Genomic DNA, 25,107 nt, shown 5'->3' with positions numbered 1-25,107 from the left:
CAAGCTCAAACATACCCAATAAATGTACAAATAATTTATTTAAAAATCAAAACTCAGAGGTACAAAGTATCAGAACCAATAAATTCGTAAGTGTAAACAATCATAGAAAATATATGAATTGTACCAATTTAACCACTCAAAATTCTTCACAGAAAATAGTGAGAAGTATAAAGACAAATCAAGGCCTAATTGTTTTTTAAGACTCTAGTTTAGAGGTAGAATACTACTGTGAAAGATTCAAACTTAACAAAATTGACTTCAGTGGAGTTACACTAAGGGTGAATTTAGCCCACTGTATTTATAATGTAATGAAGCCATAAAGTGGTCTCCTATATAATTATTTACACCTATTAGTTCTGTAAGTTAAGATTTGGTATGGCACTTATTCACAGTTAAAGCACCTCTCATTGTAAATACTATTAAATAGTTTATAAGAGTTAAGTGTCTTGGGTTTTACTTTTTGCTGAAGTGACGTGAACATTTAAGATAGCACAAGTCATGGCCACCAAGACAAACCATGGGACCAGAAAAAATATGTTGTGTGAAACACTTCCTAGAAAGTTACAGTAAGAAAATGGTCTATTATTAAAAGGAGACTTTTTGAAAGGCTTCACTATACTTTAAGTTTACTTAATTGAGTGGCACAAATCTCAAGAAAAAAAAAATAGAAAATAGAAATAAGTCTCCTTTCCACTAGTTAAAAGCAGAGGAACTGATCAGCTATATACTGCATTTTCATTCAAGGCATCTCCATTTCAAATTAGATATACATTCAACTCAAATAAAATGAACCAAAGTAGACTCAGAGGAATACATCTTCCATTTCTTGAGTTTGGCCAGTTCTCCAAACAATCTGCCACAAGTGGAAATAAGTCTTGGAGTTCTACAGACATTATGTACAAAAAGGTCATAACAATGTCAATATACTTTTAAAATAATATAATCATGAACAATTTGCAAACTCAATGGCATTCTACATTATTCATAAAAACGAGTTTATTTACACACACACACACACATTGGCTGATAAGTACATTTTCTTATTAGGTGTAGCATGCATGTTAGGGGTCTCCTAGAAATAAATCTATAAAAGTTGTTACACTTGCACCAATTAACCTATCAAGGGCTTCCACAACCATTTGTTCAGTGATACTTGTGTTTTAGAATGATCAAACCAAATTTGTAATTTTAATGTTTTCCCTGCACTGTGGGAAAAGCATTTCTATAAAGATGGGATTTGCTAGAGCACTCAGTGTAAGCAGGGGCGGCTCCAGGCACCAGCACCCCAAGCACGTGCTTGGGGCGGCAAGCCGCGGGGGGCGCTCTGCCGGTCGCCGCGATGGCGGCAGGCAGGCTGCTTTCGGCAGCATGCCTGCGGAGGGTCCGCTGGTCCCGCGGCTTCGGCGGACCTCCTGCAGGCTGCCGCCGAATTCACGGGACTGGGGACCTCCTGTAGGCAAGCCACCGAAGGCAGCCTGCCTGCCGTGCTTGGGGTGGCAAAATGCCTAGAGCCACCCCTGAGTGTAAGCCTAATTCTGCTTCCTTTGAAGTGAATGGGAGCAGTATTAACCACTGCTTCATGCTTTTGAAAAGCTCTCCCTCTTAGAGCACTCATTCATTTTGTTTACCAAACAGCATAAAGCGAGGAGGGAGGGTGTGGAGGACAGATTAGTCACCACCAAAGTATCTAGAGCAACAGATTCTAAATTCCTTATATACTCACAACTCCCATTGACTTCAATTACAATTCTAGATACCCGAGGAATGCACTATAGTAATCATTACGTAAGTTTCATACAAGAAAACCGAAATGGTGATCTATCTGTCTTCTCCGATGGAGAATTACCCCAACTTTCTTTCCAAAGAAGGAGTTTACTTAATATATAAATCCATTGTTCTCTAAATAGATTTTTTAATGGTCTGCATTTTAAGATTACCTTTCAATTCCATTTATCCAAATTCTACTCTGTGAACATTCACAGTCTATCACTTATTACATGAAGTGGAAATCAAAATAAACTGCCTTCTTCAATTATAAAAATGTAGAAATAGTGTAAGGAAACCAAAACAACACAGACCACAACTAGGACTGGAGGTACACATATCCCAGAACTGACTGAATTACTCTTTAAAATTTTATTCCCTCTAAGAAAAAGTAATTATTGAGCCATACATTAAAGTATGACACCACTACAAAAATTGCTTATTTGAGAATATGTGAGCTCAGATAAGCCTATTTTAGCATACATCATGTTTTTATTTGCTATTTTTCTGCTCTATCTTTCGTTATCTCTTTTCCTTTCCATATTTATGGTATTATTTAGCCTTTTATTTCATGCTGCTCAACACAATACTTTTTTGCTTATGTACAACTAGTTACTTTTAATCCTGCAAAAGCTATTAATCCAAATCTCTCTCTCATATATATATATATATAAACGTTTATATATGGTAAATTTAGGCAATTTGTTTTCTACACATGCAAGATATACTGCACAATAACAGAAGAGATATTTTCTGCTTCAAAGCTTTTGAAAAAGTAACAAGATACAGCTGAATATTATAAGTTGGTATATATTTTGCTATATCTTCACAAAATGAAAGATTTTTGGATGTTATATAGAGAGTTGGATGTACAGGTTACAAGTAAAAGTTGATAGAGATATTGGGTAAAATAAAAGTCTTCATGCATTTGTGTTTGCAAGTCCCACTACTACAGGGAATACTATGAACTTTTATGGCTTCCATGGAAAATTAGTTTTACGGCGGTATTACCTTTTGGCACTTACACAACATACGTTGACTCTTCTCAGCTTAGTTCCTGGCAGTAAATGAGGCACTTTTATATAAAATAGCAAAATTAAAAGTCTTCAATAACTGATACTGTTCTTATCCAAAGAAATTAAGAGAGCTCTAACTATTTTTCAACATACAATCTATTATACTGACATTCTGTCACTAGAGAGAGAACTTGTCACTTCCACCCAATCACCACTTAGTGATTCCTTTCAAGATTTGGCAACTGTTTCATATACAGCAGATAAATCTTCTCACACTTAATGGTACACTCCAAGTCCCTTTAAAGAGAGACATGAGAGTTCCGCACCAGATTGATACAAAATCACCAACCCCCCTAAGGGCCCGATCCTGAAAGATGCAGAGCTCCCCAACAGCCATTGATTTCAATGGAAGTAAAGACCTCACACCTCCTTAGATCAACTAAATGCCAACCCAATTACGCTACAGATATGTTTTAACTAGCATGAGGTGGCAAGATGTATATTTAATATACTTCAACCTCAATTATCTAATTATTCTCATTATTCAAAATAGAGTTAAGTGCCCTAGCTTCTTAATTACAACAAGAATTCCCGGATTACCCAATACTTATATAACATCCTCTATGACTTTTGGGGAAAAAAAAAAAAAAAGAAGATTGTACTATATATAAAGATAAGCTTTATTCTTTCAAGGTGAACTTCATGCCTGTGCACAGTGCTGGTAAAAGGCCCATACACTACCTGAGTTCCACTTCAGCTCTATTTTGGGGACTCAAGTGGTTCACTGGCCTTCTGCCAGCTGTCTGCACAGGGGTGAATTCCATCCTCAGGACCTAATAGGGACCGGGAATCAAGGCTTTTAAAAAATAATTATCTCCAGAATTTAACAAATTTTGACATGTTTGGAAAAATCACTAAATTTAAAGAAGCAATAGCTGACCTTGTGAAAACTATCTTTGTTCACGTGATTAGTTGCAATGACCTCAGAGAAATTCACACAAATCATTCAAAAAGCATCGATCTCTCATGTTGCAAAATGCAATACTAGTGAACTGGAGGTTCTGCCTCACAATGCATTTGCGGATTTTTTTTATTTTACTGATGACCTTTCTCGATTACATGGCACAATAATTTTCTATTACTACTTTTGTGTCTTACTGAAGATTATTTTATTTCCCTGAACGAGGTATAACAGGATAAAATGGGATTTGCATTATGCCTAACTGCCATTTATAATTTATCTGCTGTCACTGCTTCCCCAGAGTTTAAAAGGAAGGTGTAGCGAAACTAAATCAGCACATTCAGACACACACAGGTTTACAATTAATATTTAAAACCAATTAGTGTCAAATGTTTAATGCTCCTTTACATGGGAAAAAAAACAACACAGGGGCAGAAAACAGTTTCAACTCATGGAATTTCCTCCTAATATTTACACTGGAGATACCAGCAGATAACAGGGCCATCCTTGTGGAGGTTCAGTACTTCTAATTAGGTCATCAGGCCTCCCACTTTAACCACACCAGTATGGCTCCCTCCAGAACTATGTTTTCATCTTGTTCCTACACACATTGCTGTGGTTCACTTGGCAGAGAGGGACACTGTATATGCTTATGTCACTAGGTCCTTTTGGAGCCCTTGCTCATGAAATACTGCCACTGACTCTAGCATGAGTCTTACCTGAGAAAGGACAGCACGATTGGGCCGTACGGGAGACAAGGGTCAAGACTTGTTTTAAAAATGCATCCTTAAAGTTTGACTCTAAGTCCATACTTAGGCTTCTAAATAAATGGCCTATTTTCAAAGGTGCAGAGAACTCAGGAGCTTCAATTGTCTTAAAAAAAGAAGACATAAAAGAATCTTGTTTTTCTGCTGATGCAGCTGTCTCTGGCCTACAGCCCCATCACTTGCAACTTGTCCTGTCAGTAACTTAGGATTCTAGTTTTAGAGCGCTTACTTTTGAAAATCTTGACAGATACTCAAGTTTGGGTCCACAGAAACTCTATTAAGTGATTTCTGTTGTCCTTTTTCCTGTCAGTTTATACCATACATGCACAGATAGAGGAAGAATGAAGACTATTTCTATCTTTCCCCATGCTGTTTCCTTATTTTTTACAGAACATGAACTCAAGCTCTGACTTTTAGGAAAAATAAAAACTTACTAAAACTCATCTACTTTAGCTGAATTGAGCCAATAGGAAAAAATCATAATCCTTTGAATTATATTTTATGAAAACCAGTTAAGATACAAGAGTCATTAAGAAATAAAGTGCGTAATGTCCACCAAAGAGAACTTTGCTCATTTCAGTTTAGCATAGTTAGCATCAACATTCAATTAGAAGATTTAGCAAGATGTTATTAAAAGTTAAGTCTTTCTGGTAACATGGGTCTATGAATCCAGAATAGAATATATGAAAAGAATACAAATTCTGTATAAATGGCAAAAAAAAAAGTTAACTGTATTCTCTAATTTTCCATGGAGCTAAGCCTATTACACAGCTATGCCAACATGCAACACCTGAAATGAAGCATCACATTCTGTTTGCTTCCCCTCCACTACTCCTGAATTCAATTTGCAACTTTCTGGTGTCTGTTTAATTTCATTTTGTGCAGGTGAAGGTACGTCTTGAGATACATTTATAGAAACAGCATCAGACAAAGAATACAGTTTTTCTGCTGATGCAGCTGTCTGTGGCCCACTCCTTTCTGTCCCATCACTGCAACTTGTCCTGTCATCAGCCTCTTCTAGCTGCTGAACTGACATTAAGTATTGTTGGAGAAGACTACTGTCCTGCTCACTATTTGAGCTCGCTTTACTCCATTCCTCATGGTCTACCTGGACATCCTCTGTATCTGAAATACATTCTGAGACAGGATCGCCACACTGTTTGACTGTTTCTATAGAATTCCCAATCAGAGAGCTCTCACTTCCTTCTGTGGAACTCTTTTCAGAGCCACGAGAGTCATTAACGTGAGTTTGGTCAGTTATGGAGGAGTGAAAGCCAGAGTCTGGGAACTCAGGTAAAGTTTTCTCATGAAGAGCTTCAGTAGCTGAAGCCAACCAGCTAGAACTACCAACAGGAGAGGTTTCTTGATTGAGCCCGGATGACTGGACAGATAGTTTGGATGGACACAAAATACTTGATGCAGAAACACCATGCTGCCAAGTGCTAAGATTTTGGTTCACTGAAAGTTGCCACTGCTGAAGGGATCTAACCTGTAAACCATAGAAAAAAAAATCATGATTAAATAAGGGAAATAAAGGCATTTTATTTTTTAGGAATGTTTTGTAAATTGGAAGGTTAATCTAATATTCAATGTAAGATACAAGGACTGCATAAAAAGTAAGTGTGCTTTGCCTCAAAGAAGGGAAAGATTCATTTCCCACTGTTAAATAGAGGAGGGGAGGAAAAGGGGAGGCAAGAAAAGGGAAAGGGGAAAAAAAAAGAAACAAAACCAAATCATTGAGGAAAATTTTAAGAAGGGACAACACATTTTTAAAAGAATATAAAGGTTTCACTATCTTGGTACTACAACTACAGAAGTACTCAACTCTTTGAAAGAGGTCCACCTACAAGATGTAGCATCAACCTTTTAGCTTTAGAATTTAGTTAAAGAACAACGTGTAGCCTTCAGAACTAGTATGGTTTCATAATCTTCTCAAGTCATTCAGAGAATACTGTGGCAATAGTCAGTTATTCTTTCATTAAACCCACTGTGGGTTTCTACATACATTTTCAAACTGCCTAGTGGCAGACAATATAGCCATTAACAGAACTTTCTAGTAAGTGATCCACCATGCCAAGTCAGTTTTGCTTCCTATTTGCTCCCACTTGACTCATTTACCTTCTCCTGTATTTTCTCCTTACTTTTATTCCAAACTGATTTTATTTTTAGTTATTAAAACATATTTAAGTTTCTAATTTTGCAGATGGTTCTGCATACTTTTTCTAGAGTGCTAATGTCGGGCATTATAGCTAATTAGCAGATAACCTTCCCGTAATGCATCTAGCGTGCAAGGTCAGTTTTGCAAGGATAAGCAACACTTTGCATACTTAAAAAGAATATGTATTTAGAAGCATACTTTTTAAATTAACCTATAAATAGGAAAATGAGAGACGAAGAGAGAAAGAAAGAAAGAAAGAAAGAAAGAAAGAAAGAAAGAAAGAAAGAGGCTTACCTGGTTCCAAAGGTATCTGACAGCCTCCTCTTGTACAAGTTTTTGAATCTTCTCTTCTTCTCTTTCTTTTTTTAATCTACATACACCCAAGATACTTCGTTTTAAATATTGATATAAAGCAGTTGTTTTTTTGGTTGACAATACCAGTACATTTGTATAAAAGCATAATTTTATATGAGGCTATTCTTGAAAGATACTACAGAGCAAACATTTAAATATTGCAACTTGACTTATCAGCATCTTTTAGCTGTTGAACAGACTTCAAATACTGTTGGAGAAAACTACTATCCTGCTCACTATTAAAGCTTTTCGTACTCCATTCTCCATGGTCACTGAACATCCTCTGTATCTGAAGGTCATAGGGGCCTCATGCTGTTTTACCTGTTTACCTGTTTCTATAGAACTCCCCATCAGAGAGCTCTCACTTCCTTCTGTGGAACTCTTTTCACAGATACATCCATCACTTTGGTCAATCATGGAAAAAAGTGAAACCCACTGTGGGTATTTACACACATTTTCAAACTGCTAGTGACAGACAATACAGCTATTAGCCGACAACTTTCTTGTAAGGGATCCACCAGGCCAGGCAAGGTCAATTTTGCTTCCCATCAGCTTTAAGATATGGGTAATTACAAACAAACGACTGTGAAGTGTGGTTCTCTTCTGTAAAGTAACACTATGAAAGTGGCATTATGAGGTTCTATTTTATTGTGTCTCATTAGTTCTGTATAAAATTTGCTCACTTTAGTCAATGCTTTTCTAGCCCCCTTACTCAAACTGAGCTCCAAGAGCCAAGCTAAGATGTTTCCCTTTTCGTGCATCAACATCAGTAATAAAGGTTCTGCATGCACCTGTTCAAAGCCAACCATAGGTTAATGGATTACACATATGTAACCAAAGGCATCATCCAAAAGCAATGGGATTTCACAGGTGTCACTGAGGGCTTAATTTGACTCACAGAACCTTTATTACTTGTGATGAGATGGAATGATCCTAGAGCCTCACTCAGATCCCAGGTTCAGTTTACAGGGCTGACAGAAAATAATCTTGTAAACTGAGCAACTTTGAGATGAACTCATACAAATGTAGACTCCTATGATGCCTTGTTACAGTCACTTTTCAGAGAAGACCCTCATATTAAAAATGAAAAAACCAAATACCCCCAACACCGATTTACTGTGATCTCAGCAAGGATCCTGGAATGCAACCTTTCACATTCAGAACCATTCATGCTCTCGCTGAATTCTAAGAGAATATCTTATTTTGCTTATATATTACAGTCTATTGCCCTGAGAGTGTGAGGATGAAGAAGAGAGAAAATTTCCCTTTAACTAAACACGTGCAGATAGAACTATAGTGAAGAGAGGGGAGTTGCATACATGCTGATAAAGGAGACAGAAGAGAAAGCTGACTCCTGCTGTGATCATAGTAGTTCTATGTTAGCATACCAAGAGCTACTGTGCACAGAGTTACAGTCATACAAATAGTTCCATAAGACAAGATACATTTATACTCATTCTGAAATGCATTAGAAGTTATTTTTTCTGTTCTGATTACATTAATTCAATTTTGCGAATAAGAACATAAAATAAGACTTTCGACTTACTTTCTTATTTCATCAGTTAAGAAAACAATATGCTCTTGCATTCTGCTTAGCCGAATTTCATAACGCACTTCCTTGGCTCTGGGATGGTAGTTTCTGGTGTGGAATCCCCGCCAGCAGGCCTGAAGCTTGATGGCCGCTTTGTTCATTCTTTGAAGTTCAGCATCTTGGTCAACAGCAGCTGATGCATCAGTAGAATCTTTCTCTATAGTTTGGTCAATATAAAGATTTTTAATTAATGGTTCATCATCCGTTAATGGTGGCTTGAGGTCGCTGCACAGATCTTGGTCAACAGAAGGTGCTAAACAGTCATTAATATTAGCAGTTGGGTTAGCAGTGACTGTTGCTGGACTAGGGGAAGGCAATATTCCATCCTCATTATCTTCCTCTTGAGTTTCCACAGTTTCTGCTGCTTTGATGGAAAACTCTTTTGTAACCCAAGAAGTCTTTTCCTGCTTGTTATCATCCTCATCTTTATTGACCTCTTTCACAAATACAATCACTGTATTATCATCATCTTCTAGGTTCAAATTGATTCCATGAAGCCTTAATTCTGTAGTGGGAGATACTGGAGACAGTCCTGAAGCAACTGGCATAAAAGTAGACTCGGAGGACAGAAGGCTGCAGTTCAGTTTGTCCTCATCAGTCTGTATGTCCTCCAGGTACAGCTCCTTGCGACAGCTTCTTTCAGCTTGCACTGAAGCTGGAAAGACATTCTTAACTGCATAGGAATGGTCATCACTGGAGCCTGGCCCAACCCAAGAATTCCTTTGGATAACAGGTTCTAGATGAACGGAAAGCCAAATTTAGACTACACAGTGTTTAAATATATAAAGTTATTTATTTAAAATCGACTGGTATTTATTTATTTAAATCAACCCAAGTATTTACTGAGTAGTAATAGGATCTGAAGGGCTAACAATGGCAATCATATGATTATTTAACATAGATATTGCAGTAGCACCCAAGGAAATCCACTATATACCAGGGTGCTGTATACTATACCAAAACAGTAAGAAATCGTCCCTCTCAAGAAGAAATGTCTAACTAGCCTGAACAGTCAAAAAGTAGTAGGCACATAACAGAATTAATTATTAGTTACTTATGATGATGAACGTGGTAATAGAAAACAAAGTATACCAATACCTGTATTACTTAAGTTAAAAACAATCCAAACAAATACAATAAAAATCTGAAGGATCTGTTCCAGAGTAGGACTACATTGCTAATTTTCCCTTCACAAAATTATTTGTGTGCATACAGCTATTTTGTTCATTTCCACAGTGAACTGTAGCTCCCATCACCAACTCAGATTAGATCACAGTGGCAGATTTGGATCTTACCACTTTCAAGAATTATCTGGGGCCCTTGGGTTGGACTGTTGTGTTCATACGTAGCAGGCACCACTTTGTTGGGAGTAGAGGATGTAGGCAGCCCTTCATTTTGGCTTTGGTACATCAACTGCTTCTGGTGGAGCCTAAACAGAAACAAAATCCAAGTAATTTTAAAAACTCTCTTTTAAAATAAGAATTAAACTAGTGGTGCAGAAGGGAACTATAGCTACCAGCTACCAGTGGAAAAAACAATTGGTTAAGACCATTCTAAAACAAGGGGCTAATTGTACAAATCCATACGCATACAAGAAGCTTCACTGAAGCCACCTTACTTACGACAGTTAGGGCTTCCAGGACCTGGTCCTAAATTGTCAAAATTAATTAGGTCATCCTTAAAATCCCTCAGTTGAATAGAATAGCACTTATTAAGTGCCATCGAAAGATCAAGCTAAAATGTTCTCACCTCTGCTTACTCAGTATTTTTTCCAGTTTGGCATCCTCTTCAGTCTGGAGACCAAATGTAGAGGTAAGAGGACAAACAGTGGCCAGATACTGGACTAACTGAACGTGCTGGCCAGGTCGATATGATCGTCCTTTACCTTGACTGTAAAGCCATTCAGCTTTCAAACTGAGGGGAGAAAATGCACAGTCATTGTCTTGACATAAAATCATAGTTGTATACAAGTCATTTTCTTATTGCTAAGCTCTCTTTGTAACTTTTCTTTTACTGTGTGCCTTTGCTATATAAATGCAAAGCATGGTCTCCTGCACAAAGGCCAGAGAGACTGGGATCTTCAGAGGAGCTGAGGGATGATGAATCCCTCAAAAAAAGGGGCTGTGAAGCAGAAGATCTATTCTGCAACTGATATTCTAGCCCGTGGGCTGGCAATGCTCTTCACCATCCATTCTCTGTTCAATTTTTTTAATGAATTTGCTTCACCTGTGTTCATGCCCCTTTTTGTATTTTATAAACATATGAATGAATGAGTTTATTAGCAGAAAGGTTCACTGAAACAAACTTTATAAGCATATATTGCAGAATCTTCACAGAAAGTACACAGTGAATTTTAAATTGTGAGTATTCACACTGTAAACCTTATAAGAGTTATGCTCATCCAGTCAGGGAGCAGCAATATACTAAGTAGAAACATACCATGTCCAGAACAGCTTGTATTTTGTGCACTATCTATTCACAATGAAATGAATCATGACAAGCAGAGACTGAGTATTTTTTCCTCTACACTGAAACATATAGTAGCAAACAAACAAAGACAGAATGGATAAGTGCAGTTGATCTGGAGATACATTTCCACTCACACAACAATAAAATACTACTTCACTTTATTCAAACATATTAACCAATTTAAAAAGATCAATTAAAAAAATTATTTCACCTCTCTTTCTGAGAAATCACATATCCATCCAGAACTTTAAGATTCAGACACCAGCTGACAATATATGGCCGATAGTCAAATCCAGGAATAGAAGGTGTGGCCATCACACAAGGGTTGTTCATAATTGACAACTGCTCCAATTCAGGAAAGGAAGCCAAGAAAGAAATCTGAAACAAAGGATGTCTTTGTTGACAGAAGAGAACTACTCCATGTTTAGAAAACGGAATGTATTTCCATTGGTTAGCTATCTTGGGCAGAGTACCAGCATTATAGATGTGATGACTTTTGCTTGCAACACATACACTACTTCAAAAAAAAGAAAGAAGTATTAACAATACTGTGAACACCACTGCCATCTAACCATCCACTTTCCTGTAACACAGCAACCCCCATGGCCTTTGGAAAGAATCACTTCCTTTCAGTGCCTGGGTATGTATGGCATGATTAGATATTTGTGTTATTCCGTATCAGCACAGGAGAGAAGAATGGCCTGACAGTGGTAAGACAATCAGTAGAAAAGATGGACTGGGACCATGTGATTCTAAGGAAAAGGACGGAGGAATGTACATCTGACCAAATTAATGGGTCCCTCCAACACGAAGGCTACTCTGACAACTTGGCAGGAGCAACTACTTATTTTAAAATAAAATAATAAACAAATAATAATAATAAACAACTATAGCCAGAATATTTGCCATCTGTTGCATGGCAGAGAAACAGAAATGGGCCCAAACCAAAACTACGAATACAAACTTTAGGGAAGTTTGAGTCCAGGGTGTGCACTTCAAACCTATCCTTTGAGAACAGAAATTGTTTGTTGGATTTCTCGCTGTCAAAGTCAGCAACTGATCAGATTTGTTCTCACTCTGCAGATACAGGAAGGAAAGCCAGGAGATGTATTTTATCAATTTGTAGGCAACATCTGGCCCTTGGACTAGACTTTGGGTATCTTTGAGCAATTAAACAAGGAAGGGGAAAAATGACAGCTGAAAGTTAAAACTTCCATCCCCACACATTTCTTTTTGGTTTTAAGGAAAACATCCAAACCAGAGTATTAGCTGGTTTGTGTAGTTGTTTACTGCATGATTCTTTACTACAGAAACAAATTAGTACAAACAAACCCCAGTAGACTAGCATATTTTGAGAAAGCAAAGCTGGTTTTACTTACATTTTTGATGCTTTGCTCTCAAAAGAGCTATCCTTTTTTTACTGTAAGTAAAAATTTGAGGATAAATATTCCACATTTCTTACCTCATTTAAGTCTCTGATTTCATTTTCTGCCAAAGAGAGAATAGTCAGACTCTGAGGTAGGCAAACAGGTGCCATACGAAGTGAGATTATAATATTTCCATGCAGCAGCAGAGTCTATGAAACAAAAATATTGTAATGAAATGCATGCTTTTTTTGTCAAAACATGCATTTTGTGAACAGTGATAGCTGCAGAACACACACACAGTGAAATGACAATGTAAAGATTTGCCAGTGTTTGCAAACAGATTATTGGTTGTTATAGTCGGGGAAAATAGTAATACCTTGAAATAACCTCATATTTAAAAGCAAAATTTCCCTTCATAAAATGTATAGTTTTAAAGTTTCTAACTACCGATATTTTTAAAATTACATTTGGAAATGTATCTTTTTCCTATGCAGCTAGTTCAATGCTAAAGGAGTAGCAGAAATTGCTTTGTCCTCTCCTGAAGAGGAGGAGGAGGAGTTTATTCTGAGGGCAGGTCTATACTACTGCGGGGATCGACACTCTGAGATTGATCCACTGACGGTCAATTTAGCGAGTCTAGTAAAGACCTGCCAAATTGACTGCAGATCGCTCTCCAGTCGACCCCTGTACTCTACCCCCGACGAGAAGAGTAAGGTAAGTCGACGACACCTAGTGTAGACCCCACAGTAACTCAACCTAAGGTACATCGACTCCAGCTACGTTATTTACATAGCTGGAGTTGCATAGCATAAGTCGACTTACCGTGATAGTGTAGACATAGCCTGAGAAGAAAACTGGGAGCCAGGAACTTAAGTTCTCATCATTACACTCATACCAATTCACTATGTGGCCTGGGACAAAATTACAGATGGATCACAAGTGAATCACAAATTCTCTGCCTCCATATCCTCATCTTTAAAATGGGATAATAATTTTTTACATACCTCCGTAGTACAGCAATTATGGTGATTAATTAAAATGCTTTAAAAAGTGTTGGATAATAAAAAATACTATCTACTTACAGTTACTATAACAACTGGTTTTTGCAAGAATATTCCAAAGACAGAAAGGTTAGGAAGCATTTACCTTTAGAGACAAAAGCTTGGAGAGATCTCCTATTTGAGGTATATTGTTGTCTGACAAATCAAGATGTTGAAGAGATGAGCAGCTATTGATCTGATCTATGGTCTATAACAAGAGAAATAATCATATAAGTTACTCTAAGACTTTCTTTTTCTATTAAATGAAAGTTGATATCAACATTCTGCAATCTTTTCTGAAGCTAATGAGACTAGACAAACTGTACTATTTCAAAACTATATTATTAATATAACTATATTAAAAACAAGACTATTAAGTTTAGTATATGACCTGCATTTCAAAAGATTACCCAAATCCCTTTATATTTTAAGATTCAGTTATTTATGTCAGTTTTCCTAGGAGATCCCTTACACAAATACTGCCTTTCTCCACTTCAGAGACTGGAAAGACACAAATGATCCATTTTTGCTCCCATTAAATTCCCATTCACTTTAATGGGAACAGAATCAGACTATGTAGTGATTTTTTTCAGTATTTTCCAATTTACCCACTACATTCTGAACTACAGGATTTCAGAAAACTTACAAAGAATAAATATTTCACCTTAAGGTTATTTCCTGCCAGGTTTAGCCATTCCAAGTGCACCAGATCCTTCAGCCCCTCCACATAACCAATACTGTTGTGAGGCAAGTTTAGTACTCGGAGCTGAGTCAGTTTTGCCACACCCATCATTCTTACAAGTCGGTTGTTGGCTACTGACAGCTGTAGGTTGAATATAAGAAATGTTTTATTTTTACTATCAAAATGTATGAACAACACAACCTATCAGAGACCTTGCTCTGATTTAACAGTTAAGTATCCAGTCCAACAAAAATACCATCAATCTAGATTTTCCATTTTCACACAAAGAATAACGTGGACAAGACAAACTGCAGAACCATACCGACTCTTTCTTCATCAAACTCTTTTAAAATCTCATACAAAAAACTGGGACAAATTCTCCTGGGCTATTACCTGCTGAAACCAAAGGAACTAAAACCTGGAATGAATTTAGCAACTGGTAATCAGTATTTTAAATCAGCTTTGCAAAGTCACCATGAAAATGTACTATTCCAGGATCAAAATCTACTTGCTCATCCTCACCATAGCGGAGGATAAAAAAATATTTTACACAACTGTCAAAAAATAGTTTTTATCTCCAGAAAGAGAGTAATTTTTAATTACGTTTTAAATACAGACCACTTATAATGGCCACTTTCTACTTTAAGAATTTGTCATCAAGGGTTAAGACCTAGGCAAATGTTAATCCTACAATCAAGAACTCACAGAAAACTTGAATCCATACTGCCCTTTAACCATGGTGAAGTTACCATGTACTGATACCAATATACCGGTATGTTTTAATATGAAGCGCCATGAGAAACTGACCTCATCATCTGCACATATTTTTGATATGTCAACACCAAGTAGTAAAACCGATAATGTCTTAGTTATAGTTACTCTGATACAATAGGACCAGTGGTTCAGCTGTGAAAAGGATTAACTACAATGTTTTTCAACTACAATTTTAGCCTGAATTCAAATTTGCTTGTGTGAACTCATGGTGCATTTGTAGCTCCACGCAGGTATAATAAATCTAAATACTAGTCCATCCCAAATGTAATGTATGGGCTTTAGGAATGATAAATTCCTACATAAATGGTCAAAGCACAAATTAAAACAATGTTATCCTAAGCCAATATTGTGAGCACTGGGCTTGAAAGACTCCTTTTATATATTAGTTTAGATTCTCCTCTAGAAGCTAATAAGGGGACTCAAAAAGACTGTTATTCATGTCTGGCTGGAGACACATCCAATGATAGTTAATGATGGACTTGGACTTGTTAGAGTTGTCCTGTGGAGACCAATGCGCTGATCCTACAAACATGTATGCACGTGTTTAACTTTACTACCATGAATAGCCCTATTCATTTCAACAGACTCCTGGGACTAAAGTTAAGCATGAACATTAGTATTTGCACAATCAGGGCCTAAGTGACTCATAGAATATCAGGGTTGGAAGGGCCCTCAGGAGGTCATCTAGTCCAACCCTCTGCTCAAAGCAGGACCAATCCCCAGACAGATTTTTACCCCAGATCCCTAAGTGGCCCCTCTCAAGGATTGAACTCACAACCAACCCTGGGTTTAGCAGGCCAATGTTCAAACCACTGAGCTATCCCTCCCTCAAGGCATTAGTGTCAGAATCTAAAACCATTTAATTTTACAGTTAGCACTTTTGCTTCTTGTATTTTATCCTGTTTTACATTTATTTTTTTCTTCACCTCTCCTTGTGTTAATAAATTTTTATATCCTATTCCAGGGGTTATTTGCCAGTCAATTCATTTTAGCAGTTGTATATTTTGTAACTTGGAAGTTTACATACATTAGCACAGAACTCACTTACGACTATGGTCTTACATTTTATGTTGCAAAGGCCTGGCTATTAGATGGATTGCCCTAAAAGTGATATTGGAATTTATAATTGTTTATTTTCATGCTTTTATAACTACTGGTAAGTATTTTTCTTTTTAAGCACCAATAAAAAGTTTTTTTGACAAAATGGACCAACAAAGATGAACCATAGGACAAACTGAGAAGGGTCCTGTTTAAGAGCGTGCAAATGAAAGGACGACTGCATGGTCTGGTGACAGGGCATAGCACTAACAGTCATGAGATAGGCATCTACATCTAGCTGTGCCATTGTGTGTGACCTTTTGAGTCACTTAACCTCCTAGCACCTCAGCTACACCACATGTAAAATAAGGATAATGATATACTCTTTTTGTAAACAGCTCTGAAATCCAAGGATGGAATGTGCTATATACATACTTATTTATTACACATGGAAAATCTATGTTAAAAGAACTTTATTATGGTTGATTCAAGCACTCAAAAGTAAAGAAATACCAGAATTAAGATTACTTTTGACTTAATTAGGAACTGAGTTCACTCAATATCTGAGTACCAGGCACCAGCATATATATATATTTTAAGACAACGAAGTAAATTTTCTCTGAATTATATAGGTAACCAGGGAAACAATTTGTGCTACTATCAGCTGCAGACCTGCACTGAAAAAAGTCTCTAATTTTTAGTTATCACCTCTTCCATTCAGAAATATAGAAAGTTGCGCAGTCAGTTTACTATGAAAAAGGAACTTTTAGAACTCATTTAATTAACTGTTGTGAGAGAAATATTTTAACAAGCACAGTGCGGTTAAGTTATTTCATGACCAACTTGAATCATATAATACTGACCTGCATTAAGTTCTTGCATTTCTCCAGGTGTTCCAGTTTAATTATTTGATTTTTATCCAGAATTAGAGTATGAATGTCAGCATCACAGGGTAATGTTGGATCCAACTTTTGCAACCCCTGACCTGACCAATTAACTACCGAACCTTGGAGAAAGGGAGAAAAAAGTATGAGCCCGTCCACTGCCAATTCGCAAGGAATATAAACAGACATATTCATGATGAGAGAGAAATAACTGAATTCTATCATTTGCATCTCTGAGGCTATGTCAAATGAATATTTCAGACTGAATGAGAAGGATGACCCAGTGATTAGGACACTACCTTGAGACTTGGGAGTCCATATTCCACCACAGACTTTCCTGTGTGACTTTCGGCAAGTCACTTAGGTTCTATGTGTCTCAGTTACCCTTCTAAAGCAGCAATAATTCTTTACCTCACAGGTATGCAGAGGTAGGTAAAACATTCAAGATTGTGATAATAAAGTAATGTGTGCCATATAAGTATCTCAGACTGACAGGTAGATATAATGGCTCTACAAACAAGATTATAATGCTTCAGCCTTGAAAAAATGCTGTGAAAATTTTCCATCCCGGTCACCAAATCTACTTACCATCTTTTACCACGATTCTGGTAATGAAAAATTAAATTCACCTCTTGTCTTTCAAAAAATCTGATCACTTTTGTTGTAATAGTCATAAGAGAAATACTGCAAAAAGAGGATCACTATATTTAGTGGGAATAGGAGCTAACAAAGACTTGTAATTCTTTCTCAGCGAGCAATCCCATTAATAGGAAGTCGAAGAGATTCATTACACTACTCTGAATAGCAGTAAGAAAACAGACCAGAGTTGTCTTATTTTCATTCTCCTGCTGCTTGGGAAAGCTATGAGCTGCATAAGTACTGGGGCTGTCTGCATATTCAGGAAAATGACACTGCATTGTTTTTTATCTGGAAGGTTGTCTATTTACACCAACTTAAGCCTTTTAAAAGAAAAAACTCCTTCCCCTTAAGTACCAACATAGAGAAATCTTCCCATTTGTTGCTGGAAAGGTTTTCCCCACTCCCCACCCCCTAAACTGGGAGCATGTATACTAGACTGGTTAGAATGTTTTAGCTGGTCGCTTTCCCAAACGGAATCAGAGTTAACCGCACATTACTTTTATTAAGTTCACAGTTGTCCACAGAATTCTGAACAGCAGCAGTGGCAATGCTACCTAAAAAAGCTACGGTAGCAATAGAGACATAAAAGCTGTCTGGAAATTCAGGAGGACAACATGGTATATTTCTTATTTATAAGGTTATCTTTGCAATAAGGCCTACTTTTTTTTTTTAAATAAAACAACTTCTGTTTAAGCTCTTTCACTCACAAAGGAAAGCCCCCAAGAGTGAACAGGCTATTTTAGGAACTGTTTGTTGTTATTTACATATACCTGTGGGCCTGGATGTCAGCTGCTTACTTGCAGCAAAGCCTCCCCTACACCCGAAAACCAGCCACATCTCGTGGGGTGATTTCAGCACCACTGGGCGAGGGTCTACCCTGGCAGCGGGAAGGAGGATAGCAACCAGTGCTATTGTCTCATGGTCTCACTGTTTTGTGGGGAGCGGAAGGGAGAAAAGGACAGGTAACACCCCCACCCCCCATGTCTTGAATGGAGAAGGGATCGACTCGCCCAGCCCCCCTCCCGCTACCCCAGCTGCACCCCCATTAACCGGCTCGGAGCCGAGGGCTCCACGAGCGACTGCAGCCCCCCACCCTCTTTAGCTGATCCCTCTGCGCCCCTTTCACGAGCAGTGTTGAGTTGAGAGCGCACAGCCCTCTGGGATTTGTAGTCCACTCCCTGAGCTAACAGCCAGGCCGTGCCGCGGAAAAAAACTACATATCCCATAATGCACCGCGCGAACAACCTAATAAACGGTGGGAGAAAAAGCCACGAAATGAACTCCTGAGCCCCACTACCAAGATCCCCCAGGATCCCGGTAACCCACCCGGCCGGTCCCCAGTGCCCCCGATACCTTCCCTGGCTCCCACAGCCAACGTAGCCGCCTCGTTCCTCGCCGCCGCCATACTTCCCGCTTGCTAACGACACCAGGCAACCGGGCGCCGCGCGCGCTGATTGGCCGCTTTAAGCCGCGGGAAAAAAAATAATTTCTGGGTATTTTAGCTGCGAACCCCCTGGACCAGAGGCCCCGCGTCGCCCCCAACGGCCATTTTTAAATGAGGGTTTTTTTTTTTAGAGGGGGGAGGGGAAGGTGAAGTCCCTCTCGGAGTGAAACCGGGTCGCTTCCTCCCGTGACGCACTGCGCGGCACGCGCGTCCCAGCGTGCTCTGCGCCGGGTATAGAAGGCGGTTTCCCATGAGCCTCCCTTTCTCTCGCCCGCTGGACTCCTCGGCGCTGCCGGCGCCATCATGAAGTAAGTGCCGCCGACCGGCGGCGGGACCATCCGGCCCCATCCTCCCGGCCGAGCCCCCCCCGGGGCCGGGCTCCCGCGCGGCGCTAACCCGCTCTGCTTTCTCCCCCGCCCCGCAGGGTCGAGCTGTGCAGCTTCAGCGGCTACAAGATCTACCCGGGTCACGGCCGGCGCTACGCCCGCACGGACGGCAAGGTGAGGGGCCGGGGGCGGGGGCGCGGCACCGGCTGAGCCGGGCTGTCAGGGCTCGAACCCCGCCTGGCTGCTGAATGGAAGCGACGGGCGGCCCCGGCTCCCCTATGGGGTGAGGCTGCGCGCTGGGGCCTGGCACCCCGGCGGCCCTGGCCAGGGGTCTGGCGGGCTGCGGGCGCCTGAGGTTCGGAGGGCAAAGTGTAGCTCCCGCGTGGCTGGGAAAGGGGGGGGCTTTAAGCCTCAGGCCTGAAATCACTGGGCCCTGTAGAAAGTTTTGAATCCCAGGAACGTTAATTTCCCCCCTTGGTGCTGCCAGGGCCAATACGCTGAGGGGAATGGAGTTCGCTGTGGCTGGGTCGCTAAGATTAACCTTCAGACAGATGCTCCTCCTTTGGAGACAGCAGCTCTTTTGTTCCCCTGTAGCCAGTAAGGTTTGACTTGCCTTGAGTAGTACTGTAGTGAACCTCATAGCAAACATTGGCCTAAATGTACTGACTTTTTTTATCTTGGCATTATCTCTCCCTCCCAGGTGGGGATGGCTTTTTTTTTTTTAAAGCATAGATTGTACTACACAACTGGTACCACATCGGCTTGCCTACTGTTGAAAGCATAGCTTGGCATGTGAACATTATGAGAGGAGGGATTTTGGTGAAATTTTAATGTTAGGCATTCCTTATTGCATGGGCAGGGATCACTATTCAAGCATTAATCATTAGTTTTATCAAAGAACTGCATGCTTCCAGTTCCTGTGCACTGGAAAATTGTTTGTACTTAGTGGAGTAGTCAGACATGGTATAACTATTGACTGAAGTCTTGACATTTGTGTTTAATGTTTGTTTTCATTGGTCACCCAGATGGTTAGATGGAAGCAGGGATATAAGTTGGAGTTTGAATTTCTTTACTTTCAAATATTGTATAGCATTTTCTTGTTGTTTTTGCCATGAAAAGACTAGCATGCAGATTATCAAACATAAACCTAGAAATTAGTCTTAATTTGCACTAGGATGCTACGGTCCATAGAAGAATATTATTAACAATGTTTATCTTAGTTTATTTTAATCTCAAAATATGCTTTAAATATGATGTGGTACGTGTATTTGAATTTTTCCTTAGAGGCTGTACTTTATATAAAAAAAAAAAGTTGAAGGCTTAATGCATCTGTGAGGTGGAAAGGATACCTAACAGAAAATATAATTGTAGTTGTTGGTATTTTACTAGCAACAAAGTTGCCTTAAAAATATATGTTCTACTTACCAGGTTTTCCAGTTTTTGAATGCAAAATGCGAGTCTGCATTTCTTTCCAAGAGAAACCCCCGTCAGATCAACTGGACTGTTCTGTACAGGCGCAAACACAAGAAAGGGCAGTCTGTAAGTATACTTCATGTGTTGTGACTAACACTGCTTTAAACTTTAAAGTGAAGAATGGTTTCTAACCAATCTAGCTGCCATTGACAAGCAGGTAAGTGAAAGGTTTCTCTGGACATCGAAGGGAGCCTAAACCATTGAGTTCTGTAGAATGTAAACCTTCATGTTTGTAAAGACGTTTTTCAGGCCCTCATGACTGTGAAGACATTGTCACACACACAAACACTATCTCCATGTAGTTCCAATGCTTAAACTCACGGCTTTGCTAATGACAAGCACGTTAAAATGAAGACTGGTTAATCTGACACCATGGCTGCAGTCTTGGGGAGATAGTATTATGTTGGCTCACATTTGAAAGGTGGCCGTTTGTTGGGCACAAACGACTAATATATGTTTCAGTAGTGCCTTGAGGCCTCAGTCAGGGCCATGCTGGGCTAGGGACTGACTAATGGTTCATGACTTAAAAATTGATCTGTAAACAGTGGGGTGCTGGTTAAAATAATCAAACACCACCTATGGATTGTTTTGTTTTTCTAAAAGTGAAGTTTTATAAATGCACTGCTTGTGGTGGTATGGTAAACTAGTTTTAAAATGGTAGGTTTCAGAGTAGCAGCCGTGTTAGTCTGTATCCGCAAAAAGAACAGGAGTACTTGTGGCACCTTAAAGACGAACAAATTTATTTTAGCATGAGCTTTTGTGAGCTGCAGCTCACTTCTTCGGATGCATAGAATGGAACACACAGACAGGGGATATTTATACATACAGAGAACATGAAAAGGTAAAATGTTACCTTTGCAAACAGCTGGTGTCAGAAATGCTCCCATCTGTCTGAAAATTTTGGCTGTGAAGTTGAAATTTTTGGAGATACAAATGTATATTAGTCAGGGCTACAGTGTGGCATTTCTTCTGTTTGTATTTCCAGTGGCCTTATTTATGTTCCAGGTGCATGGGCTTTTAAAGATCTTAGTCATATAATGGAAAGTGTTCTGTAAAATCCTGGTAAGTTAGGAGGGTGTCTAGCATTTGGTTTGATTGGCTCAGAGAACTATGATTGGGGTATGTCTACAACAGTGGTTCTCAAACTTTTGTACTGGTGACCCCTTTCACATAGCAAGCCTCTGAGTGCGACCCCCCCCTTAAATATATAAAAAAAAGTGGTTTTAATTTATAACACGTATAAATGCTGGAGGCGAAGTGGGGTTTAGGGTGGAGGCTGACAGCTCACAACCCCCCAAGTCATAACCTTGTGACCCCCAGTTTGAGAACCCTTGGTTATCAACCTCTTTCTTTCTGAGGCTCCTTCCCCCGCCCTCCCTCCCCAACCCCCCGCTAAAAAAAGAAAAAGTCCTTGGTCCATCTGCCACAACTATTTTTCTGCATATAAAAGCCAGGGCCAGCAAGCAGGGCAATAGCCTGGGGCCCCAGTTAACCTGTAATAAGACACACTTTTTATTTCAATTTTTTTCACTGAATGTCAGGCAAGGAGGAACAACAAAACTGTTTTATGGTTTTGTACAGCTGTTCTTCACTGTGATAGCTGAGCATCTGCCACTTAAAATAGGATGGCAGTGTTGAAGTCCCTTGTGGAGTCCAAGAGCATCTCTGATTGTTCTTCCTTTTGGAGTTATAGAAAGTTTTTCTTGAATGTAGGACTTTGGAAAGAAGTCTGGAGGAGCAGTGTAGCTGATACTCTGGTTATGCAGGGAAAGCTTTTGTCAAAGAGGAAGGTTTTGTAGTGTTTCTTAAAGATTCATCTTATGTTTGGAAGGTCATTCCATGACCATTAGAATGAATAAGCTGGATATAGCTAATTGGCATTCTGTTTCTAGTCAGTCATAAGGAATTTCTGATTAAAAAGTTTAAATTTTAGCTAGCTATTTTCTATACTTTGTAATGGTCTGTGAATTCAGTGACTGTTATACTGTTGGATTCATTTGTCTGCACATAAAGTGGAGATAGTCGTTACCATTAGTCAATATTTGCCAAGACAGAGTAATTTCCTGTTTGAAGTATCTGAGGTACCACAATAATTCTGTATACTACTGTTTGGTAGCTGGCGATTAAATTTGGACTTCACAGCAATCACTTTGTTAATTGCCTCTTGTGGGTTTTTTGTTTTGTTTAATTTTTTGTAGCACTAATCTATTTTAAACCTCTCCCATTTTAGGAAGAAATACAAAAGAAGCGCACACGCCGTGCAGTCAAGTTCCAGAGGGCTATCACTGGTGCATCTTTGGCTGAAATAATGGCCAAGAGAAATCAGAAGCCTGAAGTGCGAAAGGCCCAGCGGGAACAAGCCATTAGGTGAGAATCTCTAGTCAGTTGCAGCAATCTCCTTAGTATTTCCAAAATTATGGATTATGATTTCCTTTATGAATCCCTAAGCTGTGGAAGAGCTCTGTGCTTTGCATGCTGCAGGCTGTTGAAAACAAACTTAGAGAGATTATCTACTAATTGCTTGGGACTGTAAAATACTAAAGCACATAAAATTTGTTAATATTGTTGGAGCTTTTAAAAATTTAGCATTATCCCAGTACTTGGGTATGATGTCAGGGTATCTAAATGAGACTTGCCATTTCACTAATATTTAATTAAAATTTGTGTGGAAATATAGAGAGACGAGGTGGGTGAGGAAATAATTTCTGAAATACTGAGGAAATACAGTTCAGGACATGGGAACTGTAGTTTGTCATGATACTCAAGTGTCTTGTTCTATAACTAATCTAAGGACCTTGGTGAACCTTTTGGGATGCTTCATGTGGCTGAAGACAGAAGAGCCAACATATCTTAATTTTAAGTTTTTTAGTCTCTTGGGGACTTTTAAATTATTTTACCTATTTTAATAGAACTTGCTTCGCTTTAGAAAGGGAGTGATCTGAGTGAGTGGGAGAAATAAATAGCTGTTAATTTGTTCATTATAGTTCTTGCTATAAATTAACAGGGCTGCCAAAGAAGCCAAGAAGGCTAAGCAGGCAACCAAGAAGTCTACACCCTCTACAACAAAGGTAACCTCCATTCGGCAATGAATAGATGCTGTCTAATTGCATCCTGAAATACGATCATATATGGTAGTTTCCTATATATTGGGGTTTCCTTTAGCAGAATTCTGAGCTTCAGCATTCTGTGATATCGAAAACCACATTGCCTTGGCTTTGTGTTAAAGCTCAACACAGGTTATTCAGGGTGAACAATATCTGAAAGTAATCTTATGCTTGCAATCCTGATAAGATAGCAGTATTTTATCAGTTGTGAACAGCCTCTGAGAGAAGACTTTGGTTAGATAATTAGTTCAATAGCTCCATAAGTGACTGTGTATTAATGTGTTGATGTATGCCTATTTTGGGAAACAATTGCATCTACTTTGTCCTCCATGTAATTAGCAGCACGAATACTTGAGCTTAAACTGTGATAATGCCATGCTGAAGTGAGTAATGGTAATGCAGCATATATATAGTGTTGACAATGTTATGCAGTGCCAGTCAGTTCTTTGGTGTCTTATCTCTAGTAGACTTGACATAAATGTCCTAATTAAATGATTATTTGGCAGAACTTTTCAAAGTCAAAAATGGAAACATTTGTTTGGAGAACTAAATTTCATCCCCCTCAATCATGTTTAATGTCTCTTTACAGGCTCCCACAAAGGCTGCACCTAAACAAAAGATTATGAAGCCAGTGAAAGTTTCTGCTCCTCGTGTTGGTGGAAAGCGCTAACTTGTCAAACAGTAGTTGGTTGCATTAAATAAACATCTGACTGACTTTCATAACTTGTGCAGTGTTTTATTAGTTTAAATATATGGGCTTATTTAAAGAGTGATAAAGTCTGCTTCGGCAGACTAGGTAATGAAAATATGCCCACTCCCTGTACAAAAATGTACCCTAGCTATTGGAAGGCAACAGGATCAAATGTAACCACAATTACATACAGTAGTAACTGGCTCAGTTCAGGGTGTAACTGTTAAACATACAGGATTCCACTGAGGCACTTTTAGGATGTATCTACACAACAACCCGCTGACCCGTGCCAGCTGACTTGGACTGCAGAGCTGTTTCATTGCTATGTAGACATCTGGGCTCAGGCTGGAGCCCATGCAATAGGACCCTGCGAGGCAATGAAACAGCCCCGCAGCTGGAGCCTCCTGAGCCTGAGAGAGCTGGCACGGCCAGCCCTGGGTCTGTCTTTGCTGTGTGGACATACCCTTAGAAATTATACTTTGCTTTCTGTGTTGGTGGTGATTGCAGTTGCTAGAGGGATCTGCCCTACAGTACAAGCAGGGTCCTCTAGATTTTGAAATAGGAC

At 39.1% G+C, this 25,107-nt stretch overlaps 2 protein-coding genes across 4 annotated transcripts; one reads left to right on the top strand and one right to left on the bottom strand.

The window, feature by feature from the left end:
- Nucleotides 1-1,402: 1,402 nt before the first annotated feature.
- CEP97 (centrosomal protein 97) lies at nucleotides 1,403-19,158 on the bottom strand. 3 transcript variants are annotated; one of them, XM_045001803.1, is made up of 11 exons: nucleotides 18,858-19,158; nucleotides 16,845-16,987; nucleotides 14,152-14,310; nucleotides 13,594-13,695; nucleotides 12,543-12,656; nucleotides 11,292-11,458; nucleotides 10,361-10,525; nucleotides 9,907-10,040; nucleotides 8,567-9,347; nucleotides 6,961-7,036; nucleotides 1,403-5,997 (listed from the first exon to the last, which is right to left on the bottom strand). In XM_045001803.1, exons 1-11 carry the CDS (start codon nucleotides 18,907-18,909, stop codon nucleotides 5,272-5,274), a joined length of 2,619 nt encoding a protein of 872 aa, XP_044857738.1. In that variant the 5' UTR covers nucleotides 18,910-19,158; the 3' UTR covers nucleotides 1,403-5,271. The 3 variants fall into 3 exon arrangements, with proteins under 3 accessions (XP_044857738.1, XP_044857736.1, XP_044857739.1); XM_045001801.1 differs by lacking the exon at nucleotides 18,858-19,158 and adding an exon at nucleotides 18,275-18,446; XM_045001804.1 differs by lacking the exon at nucleotides 18,858-19,158 and adding an exon at nucleotides 17,454-17,502.
- RPL24 (ribosomal protein L24) lies at nucleotides 19,130-24,571 on the top strand. The gene is made up of 6 exons (XM_045001805.1): nucleotides 19,130-19,256; nucleotides 19,373-19,448; nucleotides 20,703-20,813; nucleotides 22,978-23,114; nucleotides 23,752-23,815; nucleotides 24,441-24,571. Exons 1-6 carry the CDS (start codon nucleotides 19,252-19,254, stop codon nucleotides 24,519-24,521), a joined length of 474 nt encoding a protein of 157 aa, XP_044857740.1. The 5' UTR covers nucleotides 19,130-19,251; the 3' UTR covers nucleotides 24,522-24,571.
- The last annotated feature ends 536 nt before the right edge of the window (nucleotides 24,572-25,107 follow it).

Source organism: Mauremys mutica, chromosome 1 (genome assembly GCF_020497125.1).
Source record: "Mauremys mutica isolate MM-2020 ecotype Southern chromosome 1, ASM2049712v1, whole genome shotgun sequence".
NCBI lineage: Eukaryota > Metazoa > Chordata > Testudines > Geoemydidae > Mauremys > Mauremys mutica.
This window is presented reverse-complemented; position numbering and strand designations above follow the sequence as displayed.